This window comes from Gymnoscopelus braueri, assembly GCF_963280865.1.
Source record: "Gymnoscopelus braueri genome assembly, chromosome: 19".
Classification (NCBI taxonomy): Eukaryota; Metazoa; Chordata; class Actinopteri; order Myctophiformes; family Myctophidae; genus Gymnoscopelus; species Gymnoscopelus braueri.
In genome coordinates, this window is record NC_137621.1 from 25222367 (window position 1) to 25250295 (window position 27929).

The window sequence follows — 27929 nt, forward strand, 5'->3', positions numbered from 1 at the left end:
AGATCTACAAACGTACAACGCGGCGGCACGTACCCACTTGACAACTTGTAGATCATTGAAGCGGGTCCCTCACGTGACATTCCACTGAATGTTAATAAAGTAAATAGCCTTCTCTCATGTGTAATGAGAATAAGAAGTTAGTTTACAAAATGTAACCTGCTAATGCTGCTAAATGCAACCTGACAGCGTGTCTCGGGTTCGACTCCCGATACCGACGACCTTTGCTGCGTGTCACTCCCCATCTCTCTCTCCCCATTTCCTGTCAGTCTACTATTTCTATCAATAAAGGCAGAAAAAAGCCCCAAAAATATCTTTAAAAAAAGAAAACAAGATGATGCTAAAACCCACCAATATCCGCCAATAATATCCGATATTTTTTTTATCAGAGCTTTATTGGTTACAGAGGGGAATCTGTCCTTTATATTTGTTGACAAATGTTGGGCACATACATGGGGGCCACATCAAGGATCCCCGGTGCCCATGGTGTGGCCCCCGGGGCCACGCAGGTGCATCGTTGCTCCAATTAGCACCAAACTTGGCACAAACACTGTTCAGGGGTCTGCGATGACAATAGTCACACAAGGGGCCACGTTAGGGGCCCCCGGGGGCCACAGGCACACTATTTCTCCAATCCGTACCAAAATTGGCACAAACACTTTTCAGGGGTCTGCCATGACAATACTCAAACCAGGGACCACATGTGGCCCCCAGGGGCCACGTTAGGGCCTCGGGGGCCACAGGCACAGTGTTGCTCCAATCTGCACCAAACTTGGCAGAAGCACTGTTCAGGGGTCTGCCATGACAATAGTCACACCAGGGGCCACGTCAGGATCACCTGGGGGCCACAGGCACACCGTTGCTCCGATCATCACCAAACATGACACAAACGCTGTTTAGGGATATGCCATGACAATACTCACACCAAAAACTAAAATAAATTGCACACATATGGGGTACTACAGCAGTGTTCCGGCAGTTTCTAATATTTCAAATGGCTATAACTCGGTGGCAATTGCTCTGATCAGCGCAATATAGGACTGGAAAGCAGCCTGAAAATGTATTATTAAAAATACATTTGACATTTAGTGCACTTTTAAGTTATGTTTACTTATAATTTGAATGCATTATCATTGTATTTGTTACCATTGTCAGGTCAACCGTCATATAACTTGGAATTAAAGATGTTCCAAGGACTCTGACCTCTAATGACACTTTTAGGGTATAGTTATTGTACTGATTGCAATGTGGACACTGTCAATTTGCTTTGCATTGCACTGATCGTACTGGTTGCATAGTTTGACAACGATACTTTTTAGTTTTGAGCGGGATATACTTCTATGCTCTCAGAGTTAAGTTAACCACCAAAAATCAGAAGAGAACCCCACGCAGACTTGGATGGCATGGCACAGAATCAGAAGTACTTATCTCAGTTCTGGTCAGGTGAGGACTGTTAAAACGTGTTACCCTAAAAACAAAAACACCATTGCTTAGCCCTTGGCTAGGCAACACTCAGGGACCAGATGCCATATACAGTCCCGAAAAGTAGGACAGTCTGTTAGCAAAAACAAGCCTAGAGGTGACAGACACACATACATTACATACTTATGCCTGAACACAAAGGCCTAATGCATGCGCGCGCGCACACGCACACACACACACACACACACACACACACACACACACACACACACACACACACACATATTGTGCATAAACATTTTGCATACATGAAAACACACACGCGCGCACACACAAACTCACACTTCAGTTGACTGATGCTAAGCTCTTGACAGAAGTACCGGTATGCATATTTTTCACACTCATGCATCCACGCACGCACGCACGCACGCACAAACAAAACACTTGAGGAGACCCTGGCCCTTCATCCGGCCTCTGTCACAAATGCTTCTTGTTGTCAGGCGTTGTGTGACTCCCCTGAGTCGGTTGCCTGGCAACCGTAGCTGTATTAATATGCGCGGGAGACGGAGAGATCGAGACAGAGAGAGAGAGAGAGCAGGGGATACCTCTTGCCTTTGAAGCGTGGAACTACGAGTCTCTCCCTTCACAACACCCCCCCAACACCCACCCCCACCCCCCTCTTATAGCTTCCCCACAATCACGCTCCGCTCATTTAGTTAGGGAGACACTCTCAGCCACTGGAGCGCAAGGAGAGGTATGGTTATGTTAGACACCGTGCAACGCAAGGGGGTTCCACTTTTTCAGAGGGGCGCCTTTTCTTTTTTCTGAATAATTGAGAAGCCAAGAGACAGCATTACCTTTTTTTGCACAAAAACTAAAAGTTTGACAACGTGGATTGCTGTCTAAAAGATGACTGCCTTTTTTCTTAGGGTCTGATTTAGCGTCTAGGTAGAAAAGAAAGAACCGAGACCTTTTTGTAAGTTTTGTGGAAGTGAGGCAAAAGGTGACAGAAATGGACGCATGACACATCTCTGTCACTTCTCCCCATCAACTGACTACAGAGTTCAACTAGACGTCATCCATCCACACAGACAAACAGCGGGGAGGAGGAGAGGATCGGAGGTGAGGACAGCAGAAGAGAGGTGAGAAGAGGGGGTGGGTGGAGAGAGAGAGAGAGAGAGAGAAGAGCAAGAGGACGGTGGACAGACAAAGTGTTGCCAGCTAGAACTTGGCCACTTGTGAGATGAAATTCGGGGAGGAGACCCTCCCACGCCGCAGGATACGACATCCCACAAACAGAGCCCTCAAATTGGATAGCCTGGGAGACGAGCCAGCCCTCTCTGGACCCCGTGCCCCATCACAGCCAAAGGATGAGAAAAGCAGACTTTTACCTTAGTTGCCAGGGATGTCTGTGCACTACGGAACGGCATCCCCGTCCAGCATGTCCAATGCTATGTTCCTCCTGATGCTTTGCAAGGTGAGTCAACTCAGTGCTGTTGTTGTCATGCTATACCGAAAAGGTTTCTCCTATTGAGTTCAATGAAACAAAGTATCTCCCTGTAAACTGCCAACAGATTAGTTGATGAGTCTGTTACAAATGATTACATACATTTTTCATTATTCGGTAGTATGTAGCTTAGTCATGCTTTTTTTTTTTTTTTAATAAGTAGAGGGCATGTCTCAATATTTGGTATTTAATAATTCAGGTTGTATAGCCAATATGAACGTTGTCTCCCCGGGGTTAACTTAAGAGATAGTGTCATCTAAGGTTGCAACATCTTCAGGACATACATATCTGTTGTATATTTTTCTGGGAATTGCAACCTTCTGCATGTCTCTAGATATTAATATCGGCACAAAAAAATAAAGCCAGGGCATTCTTGTGTCATGGTACATCTTTGCCATGCTGTGTTTGGAAATGAATTGCCTGTTTGACATGATAGCAGTTGACACAACATGATATATTTATTAGTCAAAAACCGTGGTCTACCAACTCAGATGTTAAAGTGTTGTATTCCTCTCAGGAGTGTAAAAGTAAAATTTCTTACAAAAAAGGGGACATTATGAAAAAGATTGCTACTGCCCGCTATTGAAATGGTACACAGAAACATTTCTTTATTAATAATGTATGTGACTTCAGCTTTTCTGTCAAATCATCAATTTAGGGGTGAAATAACTGTCAGTACTTCTGCAGGCTTTGATCTATAATACACAGCTCTCTGCAACAGCAAATCTTGTTGCATCAAAAACAGATAATTCTTACTTTTAAAGATAATGGACTAAGTGCAGGTGATGGAAAATGGGTCAGTCTTCCCATTGAAAGTATTTCAATATTCACAGACAGTCATGAAATCACTCGGGTCTGTCATGCACTCATATACAGTATATTCCCTCTTATAATGTATCTGTTTAATTGTATGTTTTTACAAAATCATATTTATGCTTAATGTGTTTGATGCAACATACGTGTACAGTTTGTGCATATTTGGATGTGTGCGTGCATGTGTGCGTGTGTCGGGGGGGGGGGGGATTCTAATGGCCATCTAACTGTGTGTGTGTGTGTGTGTGTGTGTGTGTGTGTGTGTGTGTGTGTGTGTGTGTGTGTGTGTGTGTGTGTGTGTGTGTGTGTGTGTGTGTGTGTGTGTGTGTGTGTGTGTGTGTGTTGTTTTATATTTAGCTCAGAAGAGGATGGGGGCTTGTTTGTTTTCATTTAATTTTTAAATGCTTATAAGCCTGTTTTGAGAGGCTGTTTGACATGCTCAGACGGTACAAAAGGTTTCACTCTCCACTGATCTGGAGGTGTTAGTTCCTATTAGGTATAGCAAGAGCCCCTGGATTCGATGGACCCAGGTACAACATTCTAATATTGTCCTTTTCTCTCTGTCTATGTCTTGTTCCTCTAATCTGTGCTAATTTCTAAATGGCTGCACAGTAAAATCCTTTATGTTAACTCTGAGTGTGTAAAAACACATTTATACACACTCAAGAGTTACTGTGTGTAATTCTGGAATTGTGGAAAATTGTGTAATTGTGTGGCCTGATATTTTAGGCACCACCATTTGGAAAGACATTTGCATTTGCTAAGAAAATGTTTGGCTTTATTTAGAAAGTACTCTAGATGACATTTTAAGAAGTTGAAGTCTAGAGACCAGTCAGATATCTATATTTGTAACACTTTATAAAAATACATGATTAGAAAAGAGATTAGTATCAGTAGGATACGACAGCAGTGACAACACAGAAATGTGTGTGGGGAGGAATCAATTGGCATAACGACTAAATTGGTGGGAAAAAGGGGTAAGAAATTGTTGGCTACTCTAAATTTAAGAGAAAAAAAGAAAGAAAGAAAAAAAAAGAGATTATGTCAGTTCCCTCTGTTTTATTATGAGTCATCAATACACATACATAAATGGCTCTGGGAGGTACACTAGAGGCCTCAGGAGGAAAACACTTCAAATAATCCCCAAAAGGGTTGGAATGGTTGGAGACAAGCTCTTGAGTGACAACAGATCAATATTGAGATAAATAAATGCTCTGTCCTTACAACTAGACTAATCAACGTACCGAGACGTGCTGTGATTCAATATTTTTTACAGTGGATTTTTTTTTTATGTTACACATTAAATAAAACTTGATTAATAGAATCTGTCTGAGCCTATTTGTTCATAATATCATTAAGTGTTCTAAATTCATAATCTCTTATCTAATATGCGAGTGTTAAAGTGTTAAAACACAACAAACACAAACCTCACATGCTATCCAGCACAGGTGTTAAATGCCAGAGGAAGCAATTCCTCTTGCATTTAACCCATTAAGATCTGTGTCACTTTAGATGTCTTTGGCTATTCAAAAATAGCAGATATACAAGCTCATAGCGCGGCACCGAGTGCCGTGCTATGAGCTTGTAGATCTGCTATTTTTGAAAAATCTTGATTTTTTTTTAATTAATTCTTTTCCCAAAAAACTGTTAGGATTTTGATTTTTTTTAAGAATCGCCTCAGGTCTTAATTTAAACATTATGGTTAATGATTTCTGAGTGGCGCCACCACTGGATGCCACATGACGGGAACACTCCCTCCCTGTCCTACATTTTATGGATGGTAGCGGTCAGTCACTGGACACTGGAAGTTGTCCAGAGTGTTTGTTTTGCACCGCGCAGCTGTACTCAGCGGTAAAGCTGTTTCCTGTGTTTCCTCCCTCCGATTTTGGCAAAGCCTGCACTCCCTCCCAGTCTCTGTCAACATTCTCATGTGTGTCCTGTCCCCCCCCCCCTCCTCCTCCACCCCCGCTTCTGCCGAGTGCTGTTTGTATCAGCAGCAAGCAGCCGTCTTCATGCATGAGGGCGCATCCAGCACACTTACACAAAGAGTTCCATTGAGGTTGAGGGAAGCCCTGTTTATGGCGCTCCCCAGGAGAGGCAATCAAAGCCTATTGTTACACATCTGAAGTGAAGAAAGAACTCTCGTCCCATCAAAAACAGAATGTTGAAACAAAATAAACGCCCTTCAGGAATGTAAAATGTATATTGGTGGTTTAACATTAATAACACAGTGAATCATGTTGGTGCCTGCACACTATGGACACCATATGGGATGTTATCCTATTATGAATAGGAACAATCACCTTGTCCTTTTCATTATAAACTGTGGCATATGGTACACGGCATATCTACCGGAGCTACTTCAGTAATCTACCGGAACTACTTCATATTTATCAGAACCGGACCATAACTCTGACCACGGGACTCGGGCAATCAATTAATACCTTTGCAACCACTACATTAATGGTAAGTATTTCCTACAGAAAATACTCAAAAAATCTGAACTAACCCTTTAACCCTGAAAGTGTACAAATGGAACCAAATGGACCCATAGGGGCCCATTTGGCTCCATGTGTACACTCTCGGAGTTACAAATGGGCAAAGATCCATTTGGTTCCATTTGGTTCCATTTGTACACTCTCAGAGTTAAATGAACTCTCAGGATTTTACTGTGTACTTCAATAACAACAATGAAGGCTCTGCAAATAAGCCTTAATAATCCTGATAGTCACAGATGTTAATTATCACGAACGGCTGTGGGAAATTAGATTCATCATCGGGCAAAAGGAAGGTGACATTATCTTAGTGTTTGATGTGGTTTTGTGATGAGAGGAAGTAAATAACATTTTATTGTTGAATTATGTATTAGGAAATTACCAATATAACTTGAGAGAGTATGAAGTTAGGTTTCAGCTCTACACCACAGTATTAACAGACATATATTAAATATTCTATGAGAATTACACAGGTCTTCCATTTTGACTTCTAGGTGTAAGATCCATTTAGTACAGCAAACTACCTTGTTGTCTTAAATAAAAATGAATTCACGATTATTTCACAAATTATCTTTAGGAAATAATCATGAATTTGTGTTTAATTCTTGCTGCATATAACAGTTGCTGTACAATGACCTACATCAACAACAGGCCAGGCGTATACTCAGAGCAGTAAATAAAGCTATCGTTTATGAAATTCTTTGGGGGCTGCATTTGATGAGCTGCACTCTCTCTATATATATTATATATTATATATAGAGATAAATATATTATTTCAGATAAATATATTGTACTTGAATGGCATTTCACTAAAAGATGCCCCCACATTTTTTTTTTAGAGTGCATCTGTTTACATGCTAACCAATAAACCATAAACAAAAATGCCATTCTCTTGAGAGGTGTATAGATACCAACCTGCACAAGCTGCTGCTCCTGTCAGCAAAATAATCATACTGTATATCCATCTCCTATTGTACACCCAAACCCCACATATTGTGTACACACAGTCACACACATAAGTTGTAGATACACAGTAAAATCCTCAGTGTTCATTTATCCATGTGTAACTGAGTTAAATTATCAATAATGATTTTACTTAAAGTTCAAACATAACTCTTAACACATAGCAAACAATCTTCAGAAAGCTCTCTACTCTCTACTATTAGAGATTCTGTGAGTGCATATTAAGCTTGAGTTTGTTTGCTTGGTCCATCTTGTTAGACTAGACTAGACTAGACTCAAGTTCTGTGCCATACCATGCCATGTTTCTCTAACCATGCTATTTTCTCTAACCATGCCATGCCAAGTTTCTCTAATCATGCCATGTTTCTCTAACCATACGATGTTTCTATAACCATACCATGTTTTCCTATGCCACGTTTCTATAACCATGTCATGTTTCAATAACCATCACATTATTCAAGGGATGACAGAAATTAATTTTCTTTCATAATGTCCTTAAATAAAAGATAGCACAGTACTGTACAGTAGGTCCATGAAAGCTTGCAGATGAGCAATGCAAAAGGCAGGGAGGAAAAAAGAGCTGGTCTGTAGGTCTCCAGGCCGTGACATACAGACACGGCGAAGGAAAACTGTGAACACAGCCACGCATGCAAGATGTTGCACATGAACTCAGCAGCCGCACTGAGGCGCTCCAACACAAACACTCTGACATTAAGCTTCACACAACAAACATCAGCAGCAAACATTCACCACAATGACAAACAAATTACGTCCGCGCAAAAATAAGCGAGGGCTCGCTTATTTTGTCCGTCTTTCCCTCCCTCCCTCTCTTCCTCTCTCTCTCTCTCTCCCTCTCTGTCTCTCTGTCTGTGTCTGTCCGTCAGCGAAAATTATCTCTCGCTGTTTGGCTGACTATTGTCTCTCTCCCACCCTCCCTCTCTCTCCCTGTGTGTGTGCGTGTGTGTGCGTGTGTGTGTGTGTGTGTGTGTGTGGTGGGGGTGGGGCGGGGGGGACAGCCATGACGCAGCGGGACTTTTGAGATGGCTATTGGCAAAATAGGTTGACTTATTCGGATACATGCGTGTGACTGTTCGACCCTGCCGGTTCTCTGAATTTTTATTTTTAAATAGGCTCTGTCATGATTAATTGACCACACATATGAAGTGAAACAACTGAATTCTATCCAAACGATATGTTAGAAGTAATTCCTTGCCTCAAAGAAGAAGTTTGAGAGCGTTTAATAAGCGAAAATAAGTGAAGGCACTCGCACAACCAACAATGGCTGCCGTTCGTATTTTTTCAGGCTGCGAACTCGCCACCTGATTGGCCAACTTTTGCTGTCAATCACAGAACGATGAGCGACGTTGCCATGTCCAGGAGTTGTAAGCGTGAAGTGGGTGTAAATTGGTTAGAGAAAGTGCGTTTAATAATATATAACATGTATATGTAGAATATATTGAAAGGTCCATAGGCATAGGTATGTTATTTATATAGATCCAGCGTGTCTGTCCCCATCTGTGGTGTTTTTGGCATCAACCTGGTGGCTTGTTGCTGGCCTTTTGTCGTCCGGATGAAAATTGACGGAGCGGATTGCGTATTACTCTCGCGCAACCTGGCAACGTCTTTGAGGCACCTAAAAGGTCTCACCTTCCGGTGTGTCGGTAATGTGTGGGGAATTTTGTGTTGGACGGATTTAATTATGGTGTGAGGGGGCAAATGTGTGTTGAGCAATGAAAAGTGGACGAATAACTGCGTGAATGAATTGCGCACGTTATGACTGGTGTTGTAGTGACATGTGAGATGTTATTGTCGTTATTTCGCCGAAACAAATGATTAAAAATGAAGTGCCTTCAGTCGCACCACCGGAAGAGAGACGATCTCTCAATTGTATATAGGATACATTGAAATCAAGTTGATTTCAAGTTGACCTTAACATTATAGCACTACTCTAGCATTATGAGACATTAAGCCTTTCTTTCTCTTTTACACAGCCTGTTGTAGGCAGGACTGGTTTGCCGTTATTCCGACTCACTATAAAAGGTGCGGACACAAATGGGGAGGGGCATTGTTGTGCCACCTTTGAGCCAGTAGTGGAGGTAATCACTGAGCTGAATTGATGTCTGTGTAAAATCCATGGCCAGTAGGGTGGTACAGGTAGGTGTGTGACGTCTAAGGTCTGCAGAGCCTTCTGCCTCTAATGTATTTTTCATCACACAAATATGTTGCTATTTTCACAACCCTACATACATCATTAAAGATTTTTCAGTCAAAAATATGTTTTTATTTTGATAGAAAATCGGTGAGAACTGAGAAGCAACTCAATCTTGACCTTACAGTGGCAACAACAGATTACTCTCATTTACCCTAAACGAATAGGCCAGTCTAAATAAATAATGAATCCATCAATCCATTGAGAGAGTATTTTGTGAAATAAATGCATAGGATCATTGTTGCGAACGCGGCGGAAGGAGGCGCGCCGAAGGCTTGTGTGTGTGTGTGTGTGTGTGTGTGTGTGTCCGTCTGTCTGTGTGTGTGCAGTATTGTGTGCACTGCCTGCACTGCCTGTGTGCAGCCGCCAGAGTGCGCCAGAGTGCACTACAGTGTGGCTGAAATCTGCCTGGCCCTGGGTGACTAATTACACTCCTCTGAGAGAAATATAGCAGCTACAGTAAAGAATAACACATCTAAAAGCATCTAGACGAGTTCAGCTATTGTGATATCTAAGAATTCCATGTCATTTGTGCATATTTCAGGCCGGATGGCAAGTTGAAAGCGTTCACCTCCCGCGTTCGCGCGTCTTACTTGTAAATTAATAAAATCTACTGACAGCTGTCATATCAAGTTGTGTGAGTGTGTGTGTGTGTGTGTGTGTGTGTGTGTGTGTGTGTGTGTGTGTGTGTGTGTGTGTGTGTGTGTGTGTGTGTACTGAACAGGGTAGAGCTAGAGTGCGCCAAGGTCGGCCTCAGGCTAAACGCCAAGAAAACTGAGGTCCTCACCTACAACGTTCCACCAGAACATCAACCTCTGACTACAGCAGGAGGCACTGTGCTGAAAGAAGTCGAGGACTTCAAATACCTGGGCTCATGGGTCAACTCAACTGAGCGAGATCTTAAAGTGAGGAAGGCACTTGCATGGAGGGCCCTGAATGGCATGACCAGTGTATGGAACTCCAATCTCCCCCGCCAAATCAAACTCAGCTTATTCTACGCGACAGTAGAGTCCGTTCTTCTCTATGGCAGTGAATGCTGGACCCTGAAACCAGCCCTTGAGAAGTCCCTGGACGGGTGCTACACCAGGATGCTGCGTGCAGTGCTTAACATCAGCAAGAGTGTGCATGTTACCAACAGAATCCTGTATGAGGGAATACCAAGGGTGAGCGAGAAGATTGCTGTAAGGAGAATGAGACTAGCAGGACACTGCCAAAGGCACCGAGAGCTGCCAGCCAGCAAACTGGTGCTGTGGGAACCAACACATGGGCACCGGTCAAGAGGACGCCCCACACTAACATATGTGGACACACTCAAGAAGGATGCAGGAGCCCATAGCACCAATGAGCTGGCCAGATGTATGGAGAGTCGGGATGACTGGAAGCAACGATGGAGGGCTCGTCTGAGGACGACCTAGAGAGAGAGAGAGACTCCCCCAGTGCCAGCAATTTTCGTGTTTTTTGGTTTTGTTATTTTGGTATTTAATTTCCATATAAACTGTCCAAGCTGTACTTTTGAACTCATACGATCACCCACCACTAGAGAGCAGCACATAGCCAGCTTGATCAGCTTGATCACTCACTGGCCCTGTTCACAGCCTGTGCAATAGTCAAATACATGAAGTGGTCTCAGATTCTCTGATCGGCGAAAATACACGACGGCGATGACTGTTCGTCGGCGGGCGGACCTCTGACTTCACGCTCATGTCACCATAACCATATGTAAGGAGTTCCCAATGCAGCTACGCCCAAATATGGAGTGTGTTGTCTAACCTCAATGTGTCGTCATGGTATCAGGCGCAAACAAATCACTTAGCTCCATATACAGAATGGGCGCAAAAGGGGCATGCCCATATATGGGTATATACTGATACTGATGACATCAAGGATCTCCATATATGGGCACACTCAAGAACACAATTGGCCCGTGTTCGGGGGAGGGAAGCCGGGCGGGGAGGGTGGTAATTGTGGGCACTGGGGCGACACCTGCAGCAGGGAGTGTTGGGCGCCGGGCCGCCGGCTATAGTATATAAATGCACACACGGGTGTTTGTTTGGTTTTATGTGAAAAAGCAAAGCCCTATTGCGGAATCTCTGTATAAAAGTGGCTGCTCTTCTATGTATTTGTCTGGCGTGCGCACACACACACACACACACACACACACACACACACACACACACACACACACACACACACACACACACACACACACACACACACACACACACACACACACACACACACACACACACACACACACACACACACACACACACACACAGGAAATCAGCCTAAAGCATCACAAAGCCCTACTACAATTAATCCCATCCAAATGCCTGGTGAAAAGTGGCACTGGGCGCAGCGCAACTGTCATTGTTATTTCCCAACCAATGCAGTTGCCATTTTTGGACCCAATGCCCACATTGTCTAAATACCAAATGATCTCGCACCTATTTAGCGCCCATGGCCGCGTTGTTCTTAAAATTAGGTGGTCTTGAGCAAACATACTGCATACATACAGGGTTCATTGCTATCTTACACCTTACAGACCGCCTTTTCAGCGCAGGGACAATACAGACATTTCCAGTCGGTAGCGCTGTTGCCTCACAGCTAGAAGGTCCTGGGTTCGACGGGGACGCTGTGGGGGCGTGTCTTCTCCTCTGCGTCATCAGCATCCATACCCTAGGTGGGGTTGGCGAAAGGGCCTACTCTATGTGGATCTCCCGAGTCTCTCAGGGTAGTTAATACCCTCACAAAAACATGCAGTAATCCTGGTCGCTATACCGCCTCCCCATGACAGCCGGGGCGCCTGATGGAGGGGAAGGGAACTGGTTGGAATAACGTGTTCCTTCCACACGCTACGTCCAACCGGGGAAACACCCCCCTGTCAGGTGACAAGAAGGTCAGTTGGCTCTCATGCATTGAAGGAGGCATGAGCTCGGCCCTGGCCTCCCTAGGCTGGTGAGGGGAGTGTAGCGCCCAGGATCACTTAGAAAATTGGCACCGGGTGAAAAATAAGGGTTACAAAATCGCGGGATAAAAATGAATAATAACACAAAATAAAATAAAAAATACAGACATTTCCTTACTATTTAGGCAGCACATTGATTGAATTGGGATTAGGTGGTTCACAATGCACATACTGATTGGAATCAAAATCCAATCCGATTTCAACAAAACACTCGCATTCAAAAAATGTACGTAATGTAATTTAGGTTACAAAACTGTGTACTGTTTTACATTCCGTAAAACATTTACAGCGCAGCTGTGAGGCAGAATGACCGTATATATCCATACAAGTTATGTATACATACATATGTAAGCGCTTACGTACACTATGAATAATATCCATTTGGTTACATTTTGAGTAAAAATTTATAAATGAACACTGAGGCTTTTAGTGCAGCGTGCGCCGAGGTGCTGACAGACAGAGATATAAGGGCCGTCAGTCCATTTGGTTACAATTTAGCCTACACTTTCGGAATTAAAAATGTTTAAATTAACACTGAGGATTTTTGTGTGCAGTGTGGCGTGCTCTGAGGTGAGAGAGAGGCGGACAGAGATGAAGTTAACAAAGTTCAGACAAGCCAATTGTAGGGGTTGATGTTATTTTAACACAATGTTTTAGTTTTCATTTTTATTTAGAGAGAGCGAGAGTTAGCGATTTTGCCTCACACAGTGTGCAACCAAGTACGATACGAGCATGAGATTTGATTTGTCTGTCATCTGAAAAATTGCACAACGGGATAAACTATTCTTTCAGTAGCAATGGAGTTGACACAGTGAAACACTACACCACTTTACACACACATCACACAACTATAACAATGACACGTCTCCAGGAGGTCTGAGGTGTGAAGACATGCCCGTCTTTGGGGAGAGTGGGGAGAGTGGGTGAGAGCGGTCAATCTAACCTAAAATTAACGTCCGGGATGGTATCAAGGTGTCATATTTCGTTTATAGAAAACATTTCGGATAATAAAAGAAAAAGAAGCCCATATTTGAATGGAATAGTTAGTAAAAGTCAAGGAAGGGGAGCCTTCTTAGAGCTTCCTGAGCAAAGCTAATTGACTTCAAAATGTCAAAATCTGACCGCTCTGACATGCGTGTGTTAAGTGACAAGTAAACTCTCAAGAACAGATTCTGCTCTGCGTTTGAATCTGTCGGGGGGGTTCGTCATATCGCGTACGCACTGGCCTACAAGTGGGCGTGTGGCCTTCAGATCAGGAAGCAGGCCGCGCTTTACCCAATCAAATGTAGTGGGCGGGATTTACGTGTCCGCCGATCCTTCCCCACTAGAAACAAACCTAAACTCATTTAACAATAGCGTCCTCGGAGCAGACAAAACCACGGAAAGATATTCACATTTTAACTTGCTCTTTCATCATAGAAACAAGTGGGCTTATAACCAAAACGATCCATGTTCTCTGGGAGAAGTGGTGTTAGTGTTCCGTGTAGAAATATTGTTAGTGGGAATGAAAACATAGTCGCACCACCGGAAGTGAAAGGCTGAAGGCAGACGTGTGCTACGTCGACTTCCTCCCAGAGCCAAATGACATATGAAAAACAGCAGAGGGCGCTGTTTTTCCTTTTCATTTGGCGATGGGTTCCCAGATTGAGTGACAAGTGATATGGTAGCCTACCACAAGAAACATAAATTGTTTTTGTGCTCAAACGGCAGGTAAACCATTTTTCAAGCACTTGATTCTTCATTAATCCTATTAATGAGAATTAAAAAAAGTTGCTGCTGCTATGCGTCTCCAAATAGATAAAAGGGAGAGAAAAAGAGCTTAAAATGTATTTATTTCAGTAAGTAGCCTGCCTACATTTTATTGTTAATAAAAATATGTTCAAATACCTCTCGTCATGTAAGAATGTTGTGAATCTATAGCCTCCTGGCATTCTTTATATGTCTCTGTAGCTACAGTAAGGTTTTGCAGAAAATGCACTTAAGACTTCTGGTGATTAGTAGTTTTCGTTCCCTACCTATGTTGAATGCACTTATTGTAAGTCGCTTTGGATAAAAGCGTCTGCTAAATGACTGTAATGTAATGTAATGTAAGGTGATCATCAATATCCAAATGGCACATGGAGCACAGTCCCGCTGCATCTTTGTCATGCTTTAATATGAAGTTTTAAAAATACCCCAAATGAGAATGCACATGTGAATATTAAGTTGATATGTCAAGACATCACAGCAGTCTCTTGTGAATGAGGAGACATTAGGCTACGGTGATTTTGACCGCAGTGACCGCAGAAGCACAGTCACTGCATTTGGTCCATCCTCTCCTCTCCTCTCCAGGTGTTGTTTGGATGAGCAGAGAGCTTTTGTTTCCCCCGCGTCTCCTGACATCATTATATCACATTATTAATGTTGCTCTCATAGAAGCCATTTTCCTCAACAATATGTGTCTCCTCCAACTTGCTAAATACATCGTTTAATTAACAGTGTGCTTAGTGCTGTGATGAAGGTGCAGCTGCTTAGGGTAACACCTTAAACACTCCCATGACTAAATCAGAGTCTAAATACAAACCCTTTGTGACCAGATAACGCGCTGTCTGACTAGCAAAAGCCTAGATCGTCTAATAGGGCCCAGCATGTTTGTTTCCCACATAGATTAAGAGAAAGAAACGTCACTTTCATAGATTTTTTTATTCTGTGGTATTATGTAGAGATAATCAAAGAAGGCATAAATGTATTTACTTATTTCTTATATATTTGCTATAGTTTACTTTTCCTGCTTATTTTGTCTCTTGTCATTTTCTTTGTGCAACAGCCACCATCAAAGGTAAATCTCTCTCTCTCTCTCTCTCACTAGATCGGCCTAAGACGAAAACTGCAAACATTTCCAGGGAAAATGGTAAACACTGTCCAGAGGGATGAGGAAAAGGGAATCCAGGACAAGGAAGGCAAGGAGGAGTCCATCCTGGCCATGTTGGGCATCATTGGGACCATTCTTAACTTAGTAGTCATCATTTTTGTGTACATCTACACAACTTTGTAAGTCCCGCTGACTTTGCTATCACTCCTACAGTAATTGACTCTACAGTATCTGTACCATCAGCAGAGATGTTGACTACAAAGACTGTGGAATTTCCCAGTGGTAAATGGAATCTCAGACCATGTGATTGCCATTATGTTAAGTATCCTACAGCACAGAAAACAAACTATGTTGAGACTACATCAGGCTCCCAACTCCTTTGGGCGCATGTCTATACTAGTGATATAAATATCCCAAATATCTGGTCACTTTTGACTTGTACATAAATGCATGAAGTTAAAGTATACAATGCCCAGTTAGAAGGCTCAAAATCTGCAGCTGTCACCAATGCAAAACGAATCCTGTAGTTACCTACAGGATTTTTGGAAAGGATTATGAAGATTAGTTTATTAGGAGCTTTTGGAAGCTGCTGTGGAAAACACTTGGCAGATACTGTATTCCTGCAAAAAGTTGAATAACAGCAAACTGATGGGATTTACTTTGTAAGATAGGGATAAAAAATACCCAATAAATATTATATGGGACGAGGTATGATATAGGACCTTCTTATTTAGTTTGGTTTGATAACTCTTATCATTGCATTGATTACTGTTTAACAATTGACTTTGAGCTGTGTTCTTTCACCCATTCTGTTATCATCTGAAAAGTCATTTGCACTCATATAATAATTGGGTGTACAGTACGTACGCTATTGATAGTAACACATGGTGTCTAAAAAAAAGTTTGGAAGTTTTAAAATGCTGAAATGTTGTCAGAAACTTGTGTGTTTCTCACATTTACACGGTGGATGATTCGTTTTTTGTTTTCTTTTTAGAGTAGCCAATTATTTTTACCCTTTTCTTCTCCCAATTTAGTCTCTATGCCAATTAATTCCTCCCACTGCTTGCCACTGCTGTTGTACCCTACTGGCTCACCTGCCAGTGAGGAGCCCGCATCAGGAGGACGTAGCGCCTCCGTCCCATTCCTCCCGTTCAACATTTTCTCCTACGTGCTGTCCCAGCTCGTAGGAGTACATGCAGTGGCAAAGATCGCTCCCGGCCCAACTTCCCTGCCCCAGACATGGCCAATTGTGTTCATATATAGATGCTCGACAAGCTGGATGCACCACAGTGGAATGGAACCCCTAGACACCGCGATGGTGGGCAGGTACTTTACCCCTGCACCACCATCCGACACTGTGGATGATTTGATGTGAATGCAATTTCAGCCTGTTTTGGGTCTATATAGTCCCTTTTTTGAGACTGGAATGCCTTTAGCACCATAGGAGCATATACATAAGAAGAAGGATGTCCATAATGTTCTTAAAGTTTGCTTTGTGAAGTAAGAGTTTAGAATTAAAGAATAACACAGATATCATTAATCTGCATGAATAGATCAACATGCATTTACAAATGATTACATTTTGTATTATATTATTCATCCTTAATTGGTCCATATATGTAATTGTATATAGAATCTGGAGAACTTCAGAGATTAGTATTGATTTGCATTTTGAGTCAGCCCCCACCCTCAGTTACTTCACAGTAGAAATATTTCAAAAAGTAGTCTGCATAATGACTGTATGCCTTAAACATGAGGAAATTGGTATTTCCAACTATCAGGTTATTGCTCCTTTGTGAGGGATTCCACTTATTTACAGTACAGTGCCAATGTTTCAATTGTTTTTTTGTTTCTTTTTGTTCAGAGATTATGAAAACTACACTATATCACCCTTAAACAGCAATATTTGAAATGTTTATCCCCACTAGCAGCGGGGATCCAAGGATGGCAATGTTGGTTTGTTGGTCCATCCAACACTTTACTCCCAAACAAGATACAAAAGATCTACTGGATAGATTGCCTCTGAATTAGCTGTGCACCTCCGCATCAAGGTGCACTGATTATGGTGACACCATGGCCTTTTCTCCAGCGCCACCCTTAGGCCACAATGTCCACTTGTGCAAAATAAATAAAGTCTAATGATTGCCAATGATTGCGGATTGCCACGACACCTTCTGACCGCATTCTTAGGGGATGTTAGGGCATTTTAGTGACCCCATGACCCTGCCTCTAGTACCACTTTCAGGCCAGAATGCATACAAAATATCTAATTATCTAATAGGCAGATTGTAGGATGAACCTTTCTGAATTTGGTGACCCCATAGCCTTTCCTCTAGCGCTTCAGTGATTATACAATATATCCCCCCCACATACACACACCTCTGCTTTATTTAGATTTTTAGTCCCATTGCTGAGAGGATGAGGATCTAAGGATGGCAGCATAAACCACTTCAAACCACTTTGACCTCATTGGGTGTAAGGAGCAACACAACCTCTAGAGGGTGCTAGTCTGGGTTTTAGACTCCTGGGCCTCCAGTATGAGGAGTATATGTGTCACAGGTAAATTGGCATTCCAGGTAAATTGGAAGGGGAGCGCTTGTTTTTAGGCACGGGGCTTCGGGGTGAGGCGGGGCTTTGATGCGACGCGGACCTGTCTTTTGTTGTTCCCCCCCACGTAGCAACCAGGAAGCTACGCTAGGGGAACGCTGAACACGCGTTCACACGCACACGTGATAATAGTTATTGTCCATGACGGAGGCGTGCCGACTCAGCAGAGCTTGAGGCCGAGGAGGCGCGCCCTCGCGCGAGTGCCCGCTGACCGGCCGATGCTCTGCTAGTCGAATCAGCGCCATCCGAGTTGTGAACCGATAGGGACAGAATAGTTATTTTCATGGATCACTGTGTGTGTGTGTGTGTGTGTGTGTGTGTGTGTGTGTGTGTGTGTGTGTGTGTGTGTGTGTGTGTGTGTGTGTGTGTGTGTGTGTGTGTGTGTGTGTGTGTGTGTCAGGGAGAAACTAAAACAAAAGCCAGAACACAATAAAAGTATCTTAACAGTCCTGCTTTCAATAAACCAAATTGAAAGCATGAGCGCGCGCGCGCGCGTGCGTGCGTGTGTGTGTGTGTGTGTGTGGTCGCGGCCATATATGTTTGTGCACTTTAGTTGGGAAGCCTGGCTCGTGGCTCCCTCTAGTGTTGTTTCTAAATTGAAAGCATGAGCGCGTGCGTGTGTGTGTGTGAGTGTGTGTGTGTGTGTGTGTGTGTGTGGTCGCGGCCATATATGTTTGTGCACTTTAGTTGGGAAGCCTGGCTCGTGGCTCCCTCTAGTGTTGTTTCTACAGAATTGCTGGTTGGGTGGTAAAAACGAGCGCCCCTTTTCCAATTTACCTGTAACATATGCATTCATGTTTATTGACAGTGCAGTTTGCAAGTTTGACACACAGCAGGGGTACCAATATAGCTGGTACTAACTAGTGATGGGTCGTTCATGATCAATTTGTTCAAAAGAACTAGTTCATTGCTGTGAACGTGAACGAGCTTGTTCACTTCCTGAAACTGTTACGTTCACGCTATCGTTCATGCCCCCCATCCCCTCCCCCGTACACAGGACGGGAGGGCGGGCTGTACGTGCAACGTAATAATAACGCTGGTGTTTTTCACTAGAAAATAGCACTACTGAACGAGAACGTGAACGAATCATTTGAACGAATCACTGCCGTGAACATGTTCACTGAAATGAAAGTTTTTTTCCCACCACTAGTACTAACAGACTATGAAAGGTGTGCCTAATGACAACTCACATTGGAACACCACATCCACAGTGGCGGTTTTGGCTCATAATACTAGGCATTCTAGGCACTGACTGGACAGTTTTTTGGAAGCTGCATGTAACTCTGAGACAACACTGAGTAGCTGTCAGCAGAGTGCACCAGTTTACTGCCCTCAAACTAGAGGCCTTAGTCTTGTTTGCCCCATATGATACTGTATGTGACATCTACAGTATGTAATTATCAGACCACAGCTGAAGAATATTACTAAATAAACTCAAAATTGTCCCAGAAATGGAAATTGGGCTTCCTGTGTAGACTAAACAATCAAGCTTTATGTTTAGTGTATAGAGAAATCCACAGAGCCGCTGCCTGTAGCAGCAGTGTCGCGGTGCGGAGCGGCACTCGCTTGACACCGCAGTTATGATTGCCGTTCTGTGGATTCATCTATAGAGAACCGAAGTTTAACATCACTGCCACTAGAGGCCGCTATCCCCCTGGGAAACAGACTTATTTTTTCTATTGAAAATGCCATAGGGTCATCTTAGATCGCGTCATATAAGACTGACAGTGAAAACTTACTCATTTATCCAAAGAGTAAGAAAATATCCTAAACGACATATCAATATCCTAAACGACACAGAGTCACATACCTGACAGCATCGCCGGGCTGATTTGTTTATTTTTGGAACACAGTTCTTATATGACGCGACCTAAGATGACCCTATGGTATTTTCAATAGACAAAATACTTCCGTGATCCAGAGGGTAGCCAGAGGACTTTTCTATTGACAGGTTGATGGGGAAGTGGTTTAGTATACCACAGCACAACAGACAGGACAGCTAGACAGCAGGTCTGATCAAGAGTCACTCAACAGCTCACTCAGTAGGGATGGCCAAATGGAGACATTTTATTAACCGATTACCGTTAGGCCTTAACGATTAATTAATCGACAACCGTTAAGATTTTTTTTTGGTAAAAAATAAATTGTGTCTCCAGCAGAGTTTCTAGTGTCTCTATCTCTCTCTGGAAGAGGTTGCACATGAACTCTGCAGCCACACTGAGGCGCTCTAACACAAACAATACCAATACAAAGACGAGGAAGAAGAAGAATAAAGTGGAAGTTACGTGTGGTTGCACGTGTAGACTTGGCCTAAAATTATTATTATTATTATTATTATTTTTTTACGATTAATTTTAATCGTTAGTATTAATCGGTTGGCGATTTAACGGCGGTTAACGGTTAACGGTTATCGGTTGGCCATCCCTATCACTCAGCTATACAAACCTTTCATATAAAATGTAAAGATCACAATTCCTGTTTTTTAGCCGCTTTATGCATGGGAGAGCGACAAGGTAAATTTGTTACCCTGTAAATGAATGATGCATTGGTCACTATAATCCTAGAGTAAAACGGAGCGAAGGTACTGTATATGAGATAACCATGTTGGCTGTGTATTAAGAATGTACAGTTATAGAGCTGGCTACAATACAGAACGTGTGTAAAATAGTACATTATTTGTGTATTTTAGTGGACAACCTCTAGATTTCAGAAAGTGCCTGAGATCAAAGCATCTCAACCTCATCATCCAGAGGTCATGTAGACAAGGAAAACGCATACTAGGGACTTTATCAAATTTTGATATTATCTCACTTTGCAAGAACAAATGGCCATCAGTGGTACAGCCAGAAGAGTGTAGAAAATGTACAAGAAAACAGCAATCATGAGTACTGTACATATCATGGTATGGCATGGGTGGAAAGTTTTGGGGGGGGGTTTTCTATGGTGAAATGCTTATATTCTATTTACAGAATAAGACAGAAAAGAAAGAATAGAAAGAACATGGACAGTCTTTTTAGAATGTATTCATATAATCATTACTCAAAATCATTACTATGTTTGTTGTTTACTTACATTTCCTAAAGCAAATGGGATTTGAACTATTTATATGTTTTATTTACAGTATGTATGTGTATGCAAAATATCTTTGAAGTCATAATAAATCGTCTCTTGTTGGTAACACAAGGAGAAGTTAAGTCAAATAAAATAAAAATAACAAAATGCTCCTGTCGTTTCTTTTTTTATAAAGTGATTTTACAGTGGCAAAAGATAATAAGCTTAAGATAAAACTGTGCACTATTGCTTCAACTTACAGTAGAGCAAACTGCAGATAGTAATCTTATTTTTGTACTTTTTTTTAATCACCCTTCCGTCATAAAATCGGAGATAAATAATGTTGAACAGCATCAGAAAGACTCTTACCTGAAAGTCAAAGACTCAAAGTGTGATGAAGTCTGACGGCTCAGCGGCAGAGAGGAAACTTCTGACTGAGGCCTGGAAACAGGAAATGGAAGCAGAAAAGAAACATAACTTGTGAGTCCGCAGCGTTTCACTCTGCGAGACAAATTTCTCAGTCTAGTTCTAAATCAATCTGAAAGACGGAGAAAAAACTAAGAGGTGGGGGTGCATAAAGCTGTCAGGACAAAGAGGCAGAAACCAAATAATCCTTAACAAGTTTATTTATACTCCCATCTCCTTTTCGTTTGTTATCATTTAGGTCATATATATGTCAGAATAATTCCCCCTCCATTAAGAATGCTCTGTGACTGGGAACAGACTGGAATAATCCTGTTGGGGGAGAGAGAGAGAGAGAGAGAGAGAGACACAGACAGAGACAGACAGAGAGAGACAGAGAGACAGAGAGAGAGAGAGAGAGAAAGAGAGAGAGAGAGAGCGAGAGCGAGAGAGAAAGAGACATACAGTATAGAGAGCGAAAGAGTGAGACAGACAGAGAGAGAGTGAGAAAGAGAGAAAAATACAATGAAATAAAAACAGCTTAACTCCACATTTTCTGAATATATCGGATTAGGCAATGAACCAAGAAAACAGTGTTGTTTTGAGGAACCGCAGCTGCTTAAAACCCACGCGAGCCCAGGAGCCTTCTCTAAGCTATTGTCTCACCTGGATTCCTGGAGCCAACATAGCCTGGGATCATTCCTTTATTGAAGCTGAAAGATGCTTAGTGAACAATGTGTGGGAGATTGCTGCGTGCCGCAGAAGGATGGTTCAATCAAGCAGATTGTCCTTACACACACATTCCATCTCCATCTAGTCGAGCTGACACCGGTTTGTGATGGTTTCGCAGACACCATCAGTAGTTGATTAATCTATTCACCGTGCAAGCCGCACCGAATCAACAAGACATTCTCAACCCTGCTGATTCTATGCTGTTGTCGTTACCATTGAACGGTTGTCTAAACCTTAAAAGTAATCGTTTGAATTTAATGCTGATAGGCAACCAGCATTTCCACTAGTACAGAGAGATGTCTTATTCTTACTGTTAATCCAAATAAAATACAGATCATTTCAAAAATGTAATATTACCCACACAGAGAGCACCATCATACCCAATCATTGTCTCGCTATGATTCCTCTTGACGGGCAATAATGTCAAAGTTCAAACTTGGCAATGTTTTGCTGCATATACAGTACTGTAAAAAAAAATTACCATTGATTACAATGCTGTTTTACGCACATTCTGTAAAAAATAAAACATTAACATTGCTTCACAGTATAAGTGATTTTCCTTTCAGACTGTAAGGTCCAGCACAATATCTATCTTTAAATTCACGAAATCTCTGCGTATCTCACTGTCCCCCGCATCTCAAAAACGGTCTGACCGATTAACTTCAAACTTGGCGTGTGTATTGCTGAGGGGTGAGGACGTGGCCTCCAAGTACTACAATAAGAGGTAGGCTACTGCTGCACTCAGTACTCTGACAATGGGTACACAGGTATTGCATAACTGGAGGGGCATGCATTCCCAACAGGAATCCCCCTAGTATTACTAAAAATTGTTCTCTGCAACCTGTTCTGTTCAATCACTGTTCATTTCACTGTTACGATAATGCCCAGAACACCATGGTTAACAGAGTTATTCTCATGCTACAGGCTTAAATGCAAATCAAGGAAGGGGCTGAATATCCTATTTGAGAAATGTTTATGCTTGTGTTTATTTCCAAACACTTTGAACCCAGCTAGTATTTTCATGAATTCAGTCACAGAAGGTGAATTCAAAAGTAATGTACTTTCACTGTAGTTCGACACTCCACAAGCTGTGTGAGAAGCCAAGGGAAGCAGATCTAACCAGCAAGCCCACTCAGGTTCAAAGTTCATCTCCTACCATAATTCTAACGCTTGTTTTCCATTTCAGCCTATCTTTGCTGTTTCAGACATGTAGGCCTACTGTATTGCTTAAGCATGCCAATGCCAGATTAAGCATGCCAATGTTATTGGCCCCTTGGTTTCACGTTGCCAGACGATTGGAGATCTCTGCCTGGGGCTGGAACCAATCTATGCCTACTGCTTTGGAAACCAATCATGTCACCGGCCCAATATGAAGGACCGCCCTAAAGACTTTGGATTGGTTCTACGATGTAGGTTTAGTTTTTTATCTCTAATTGTTTCCGTCAAGTTTTAGCAATGAAAACTGGGAGATTGTACTCAGTCTCTCTAGTTTAGTGAAGCGTTTTAGAGACCGACTAGTGAGTCAACTGCCAAGTAATATGATTCTGATAACTGGACGAGTGCTATAAGAATGGTAGATAAAATTAGTTTATGATTAAAGGTGAGACAAAATATGATTACATGCCATATAGTATGAACAATGTTAGGATTGTACATTCATTTAGTTTATCTAGCATAAGTGTAACTCTGAAAGTACACAATTGTAACCAAATAGGACCTGTAAGGGTCAAAACAGGGTCTTATGTGGACCTGCCGTTGTGCTGCTACTTTTTGCACCTTATGTCTAACCTAGTGTACATACCTGCTGCTTAGCAATGTGTATAGATGTGTAGATATCTATATTTTGATTCTCTCCCTAATCCCCCTCCCTTTCTTTTCCTGGAAAACAACAAAATGATGGAGCTTGCACTAAAACAAATTTCGCCCACTGATTTGCACCTGTATAGCTGTGATGTGATAAATAAATCTGATTCTGACCATGAATGAACACTGAGGATTTTGTAACAGAAAAGAGAAGGGAAAACCAAGAGAGGTTTTCATACACAGCGCACGCACGCATGCACGCACGCACGCATGCACGCATGCACGCATGCACGCACGCACGCACGCACACACGCACACACGCACGCACGCTGTGCTTGCTGTGCGTGTGTGTGTCTGCCGTTATATCAACCTGCTGGCCTCTTGCTCTCAACCATGTCAGAGTTCACCAGGGAGTCTGTGTCTAGACTAGTGACTCCCCTGGATCCTCCTTCCCTCCCTCCCCCCCTTCCTCAATTAGTCATCCGAGCGGATTCCCCCAATAGATGTGTCCCATATAGATTTCCTGTCACACAGGGTGCACATATCCAGCTGCCTTCTGTCTGCTTGAGTCACATTCATTCATGTGGTAAAATAAATCCTGTGATCCAAACAGGACCGCATCAGAAACCCACGACAAATCCTGATATGAATGTAAAACTTGAGAGAAAAGTGTCAAAGTGTCAGGTTTAGCTTGAGCGTTAAGAGATTGCAAATCGGTCTTGCATGCAAAATGTTTGCAGTCACGTTATACTGGAGATCAACCTGTCGGGCCAAGAAAGCTGCCTAAGATCAAGAACTTCGGGGAACCTCTGTGAGAAAATCATGTGATTCTAGAAGTGGAGAGGATTAGCCGAGTGTGGTAAGTCATACCATAGACAGCATCTTTTGAATGGGAGGTCTTGATGATTCTGCTTTGTCCTTATTTGACATTAATTATTATGGAGACCATCTTACTTATTGACCTTAGATTCTTGATCAAAAGTGAGAAAACATTTACCTCGTACTACAACATCTTCTCAGGCCAATTTTTAAAGTTGTCTGTACAGAAGGGCGATCTTACCCCGAATGAAAAAAAGGACTGTCATGATAGATAGGTTTCATCATGTTTTCTTAGAAAAAAAAACAAAAACGGAACTATGTGCATATCAAAGTCACGAGACACATGCTCCAAAGCACTTGAGGGATGGAACAAGGAAGTGAAAATAATTAGAAGGAGATAGGTGCTTCAAAGTGTTTGATATTGCATTTAGGACACAAGCCAAGGTTTTTCCCTTGTATGAGATACATGCTTTGTACTCATCTTTGCCTTGGAAAGTAGGCCATCATTATCACCATAGGATACAGTATGTAAAACACTTCATCAGCTTCAGTTTAGCATTTAACTTAAGCAACCTCCACTATACTGTGAGACTAGCATTCTCCCCATTAATGTAGTTATTGATTTACCTTTTTGAAATATTCCCAGGATGAAAACAAAATACAGAGTTGGCATTAAGATTATGACATCAACCTCAACAACAGGATGTATTGTGGCCTTGCTGTCTGCATAACAGTTTAGCACTGTTAACGTGTGAGGTACTATGGTTAATTATGTAAATATGGGGGTAGTGTCGATCTGGTAGTAGAGAGTGGTGTGATTAAACTCCTCTCTTGTCATTCGTCAGTCAACTTTTGCCTTTTAATCTGGGCAGATCTTCCTAAATGCCAAATAAGTTAGCCAACCGGAACGCCTTAGATGAGAAGATTCTCTCTCTTGCCGGTTCCAGCTGCTTCACAGTTCACTGAATGTAATGCCTGAATTATACTTGGCTGTCCGCCGTGTCGTGCACAGAAAATAGCTGATCTACAACCTTACAAGTGTCGCAGCACAAGCACCTTGCAAGCTTGTACAGTAGATCTGCTATTTGTATAGCTATTAGTATTGCTGGTATTTGTAGATCTGCAAGCTATTTGATTTGAGATCTGTTGTGAGCTTGTAGAACTATTGTCGGTGTGTGACATCGGCGAGCGACCAAGTAAATCAGGTGCTGCACAGGGGTGTGAGGGAGCATACAGCATACTATGAAACAGCAATAAATAGCATGTTTATCACAAGCAGCACCAACATTACACCACCTGCAGCTCTCAGATCTAATCTTAAAATCTTCACAAAAGAACTTTTTTGTATGCGTGTGTTCTGTTGACGAAAATGCGACAAAGAAATCATGCAGGACACGCAGATTCAGTTGTTGAAGACCAACTCAAGGAGTCTCAAGCCTGCACTGGAATAAAGGAAAGGACAGATCACAGCAAGTTGTTTTTTAATGGGTAAAGGCGAAGGGGATGCAGAGAGAGGGACAGCTGTGCTGTCTCAGGCTGCAGCCATGCTACTCAGCTAACAGTAGGCTAACTATCACTGTTGTCTAAACAAAGACTGCTGAGTCCGATCGATATGGAGCAGACCACAGGGTCCCTGCCCACCTCACTGTTGTGGTGAAGGGCCTGGTAGTGGACTCACTGTAAATAGGAAGAAACCGAGTCAAATTAAAATCCCCATCGCTTTCATTTTTTTGCACTGGAACTTCAGAGCCAGAGCCACTCGTCAGAAAGTGTGAAATGGAGTTCATGTCAGCTAAAATCAATCCTAGTTAACTCCATATACTGTAGTGAATAAGCTCAGCAGAATGGTTTGTTCTCTTGCAATGCCTCCCACTTTGAGACTGATTTGAACCTCCAGGGGATGAATGGATGACTCTCTGGCCAATTGATTAAGGCTGCGTAGACCAGGTTTAAGTAGAAGAAGAAGAAAAAAAGAAAAGAAACGTTGACCAGACGGGCAGACACTGTCATATTCAAGGTCTGAAACACCTCAGTGCACTTCAATCTGTCCAGTTGTTGAACTTGGTACATTCATCCATTGCCGTTGTATGAATCACATCACTTGTATAACTACTGTATAGAGCATCCTCTGTTCCCATGATTCATGTCATGGTATAATAACTGCATGAAAACAAAGAGTTGCATGTGTGACACTGAGTTGCGGGCTGATGGAACTCAATAATGGCTCCCCCAAAAATAGATGAATAAAAATAAAGCACTCCATAATTCCAATGAACATGGATGCGATGTGTTGTGACTCGTGAGCTTGTAGTCCAGCTATTTCCACCTAGCAACACCGTTATACAACAAATATAAATCAGGCTTAAGTGCACAAACAACTTAAATCATACTGTGTCATCAGGCAGGCCTATATAGACGGTCCAGATTTTTAGGCAGTTAAGTGAACTGTATTTGGATGGATCAACCTTCCTGAATGCTTGCTTCAGCTTGAGGGTCTAAGCTCAACTGGATAAGTTGTACATCTTTTCAGTTGTCAAACAAGACCCATAATTGCAATTGTACAACTCGCAAATTATCTAAACTAAAGCTAGTCTAAACTTTAGTACAGAAAAGCTGTTGTACTGTACAAAAGTGCATCAAACTGTCTCTCCCCATAATGTACCACTTGTATGTTCTTAATAGCCCTTTAAGCAGAGGCAGGCTAACAAGCGTATGCAGACGATTGCCAAGGAACAGTGGGGATTGACTTTATTTGAGATGCCAGGGTAATTTCACAGTCCAAGAGACAAGTCTGTTTTGAAGCGAGTGAGAGGAAGAAAGTAGCCCATGGATCAACTGTGTGAAGAAAGATTCAAGAGAGGATCAGTGCTTCCATGGTGTGTGGAACATTGCCCTCTGCTGACGGTGGGTGTTAATTTAAATAACATAATAGAATAAATTCAACATTCCACATAATTGAAAGTGGCAACCATACTGTAGCACATGTCTCATTCAATATGAGTTCAACTAATGCAGTAGCTAAGCAACTATCACATTTATAGGGGGGTGGGGGAAAAATTGTGAAAAATTTACTTTTCACCATTTGCCTTAATGGTTGTCACATTTCCTGGAGGGCATTATTTTAACAAATATTCTTCTCTAACACTTGGAGCTGAGCATAATGCAATTTAAAATTAAGTGTAAGTACAAGGTAATAAATCCCACTCTGTAAAATCCTCTGTGTCATTTTAACTCTGAGAGTGTACAAAAGGAAAAAAATGAATCGTAAGGTCCATTTGATTAACACTGAG

General features: G+C 42.2%; 1 protein-coding gene across 1 annotated transcript; it reads left to right on the forward strand.

Moving 5' to 3' along the window:
- The first annotated feature begins 2606 nt into the window (after window positions 1-2606).
- On the forward strand, window positions 2607-16336 carry tunar (TCL1 upstream neural differentiation-associated RNA). Its single transcript, XM_080414537.1, has 2 exons — window positions 2607-2896; window positions 15223-16336. Exons 1-2 carry the CDS (start codon window positions 2825-2827, stop codon window positions 15406-15408), a joined length of 258 nt encoding a protein of 85 aa, XP_080270663.1. The 5' UTR covers window positions 2607-2824; the 3' UTR covers window positions 15409-16336.
- Window positions 16337-27929: the final 11593 nt, after the last annotated feature.

Bases quoted from the DNA above. Each gene is read 5' to 3' on its own strand.
- tunar (XM_080414537.1), top strand. From the start codon at position 2,825: ATGTCTGTGCACTACGGAACGGCATCCCCGTCCAGCATGTCCAATGCT. The intron at 2,897-15,222 runs GTGAGTCAACTC...CTCTCTCACTAG, and splicing joins TCCTCCTGATGCTTTGCAAG to ATCGGCCTAAGACGAAAACT.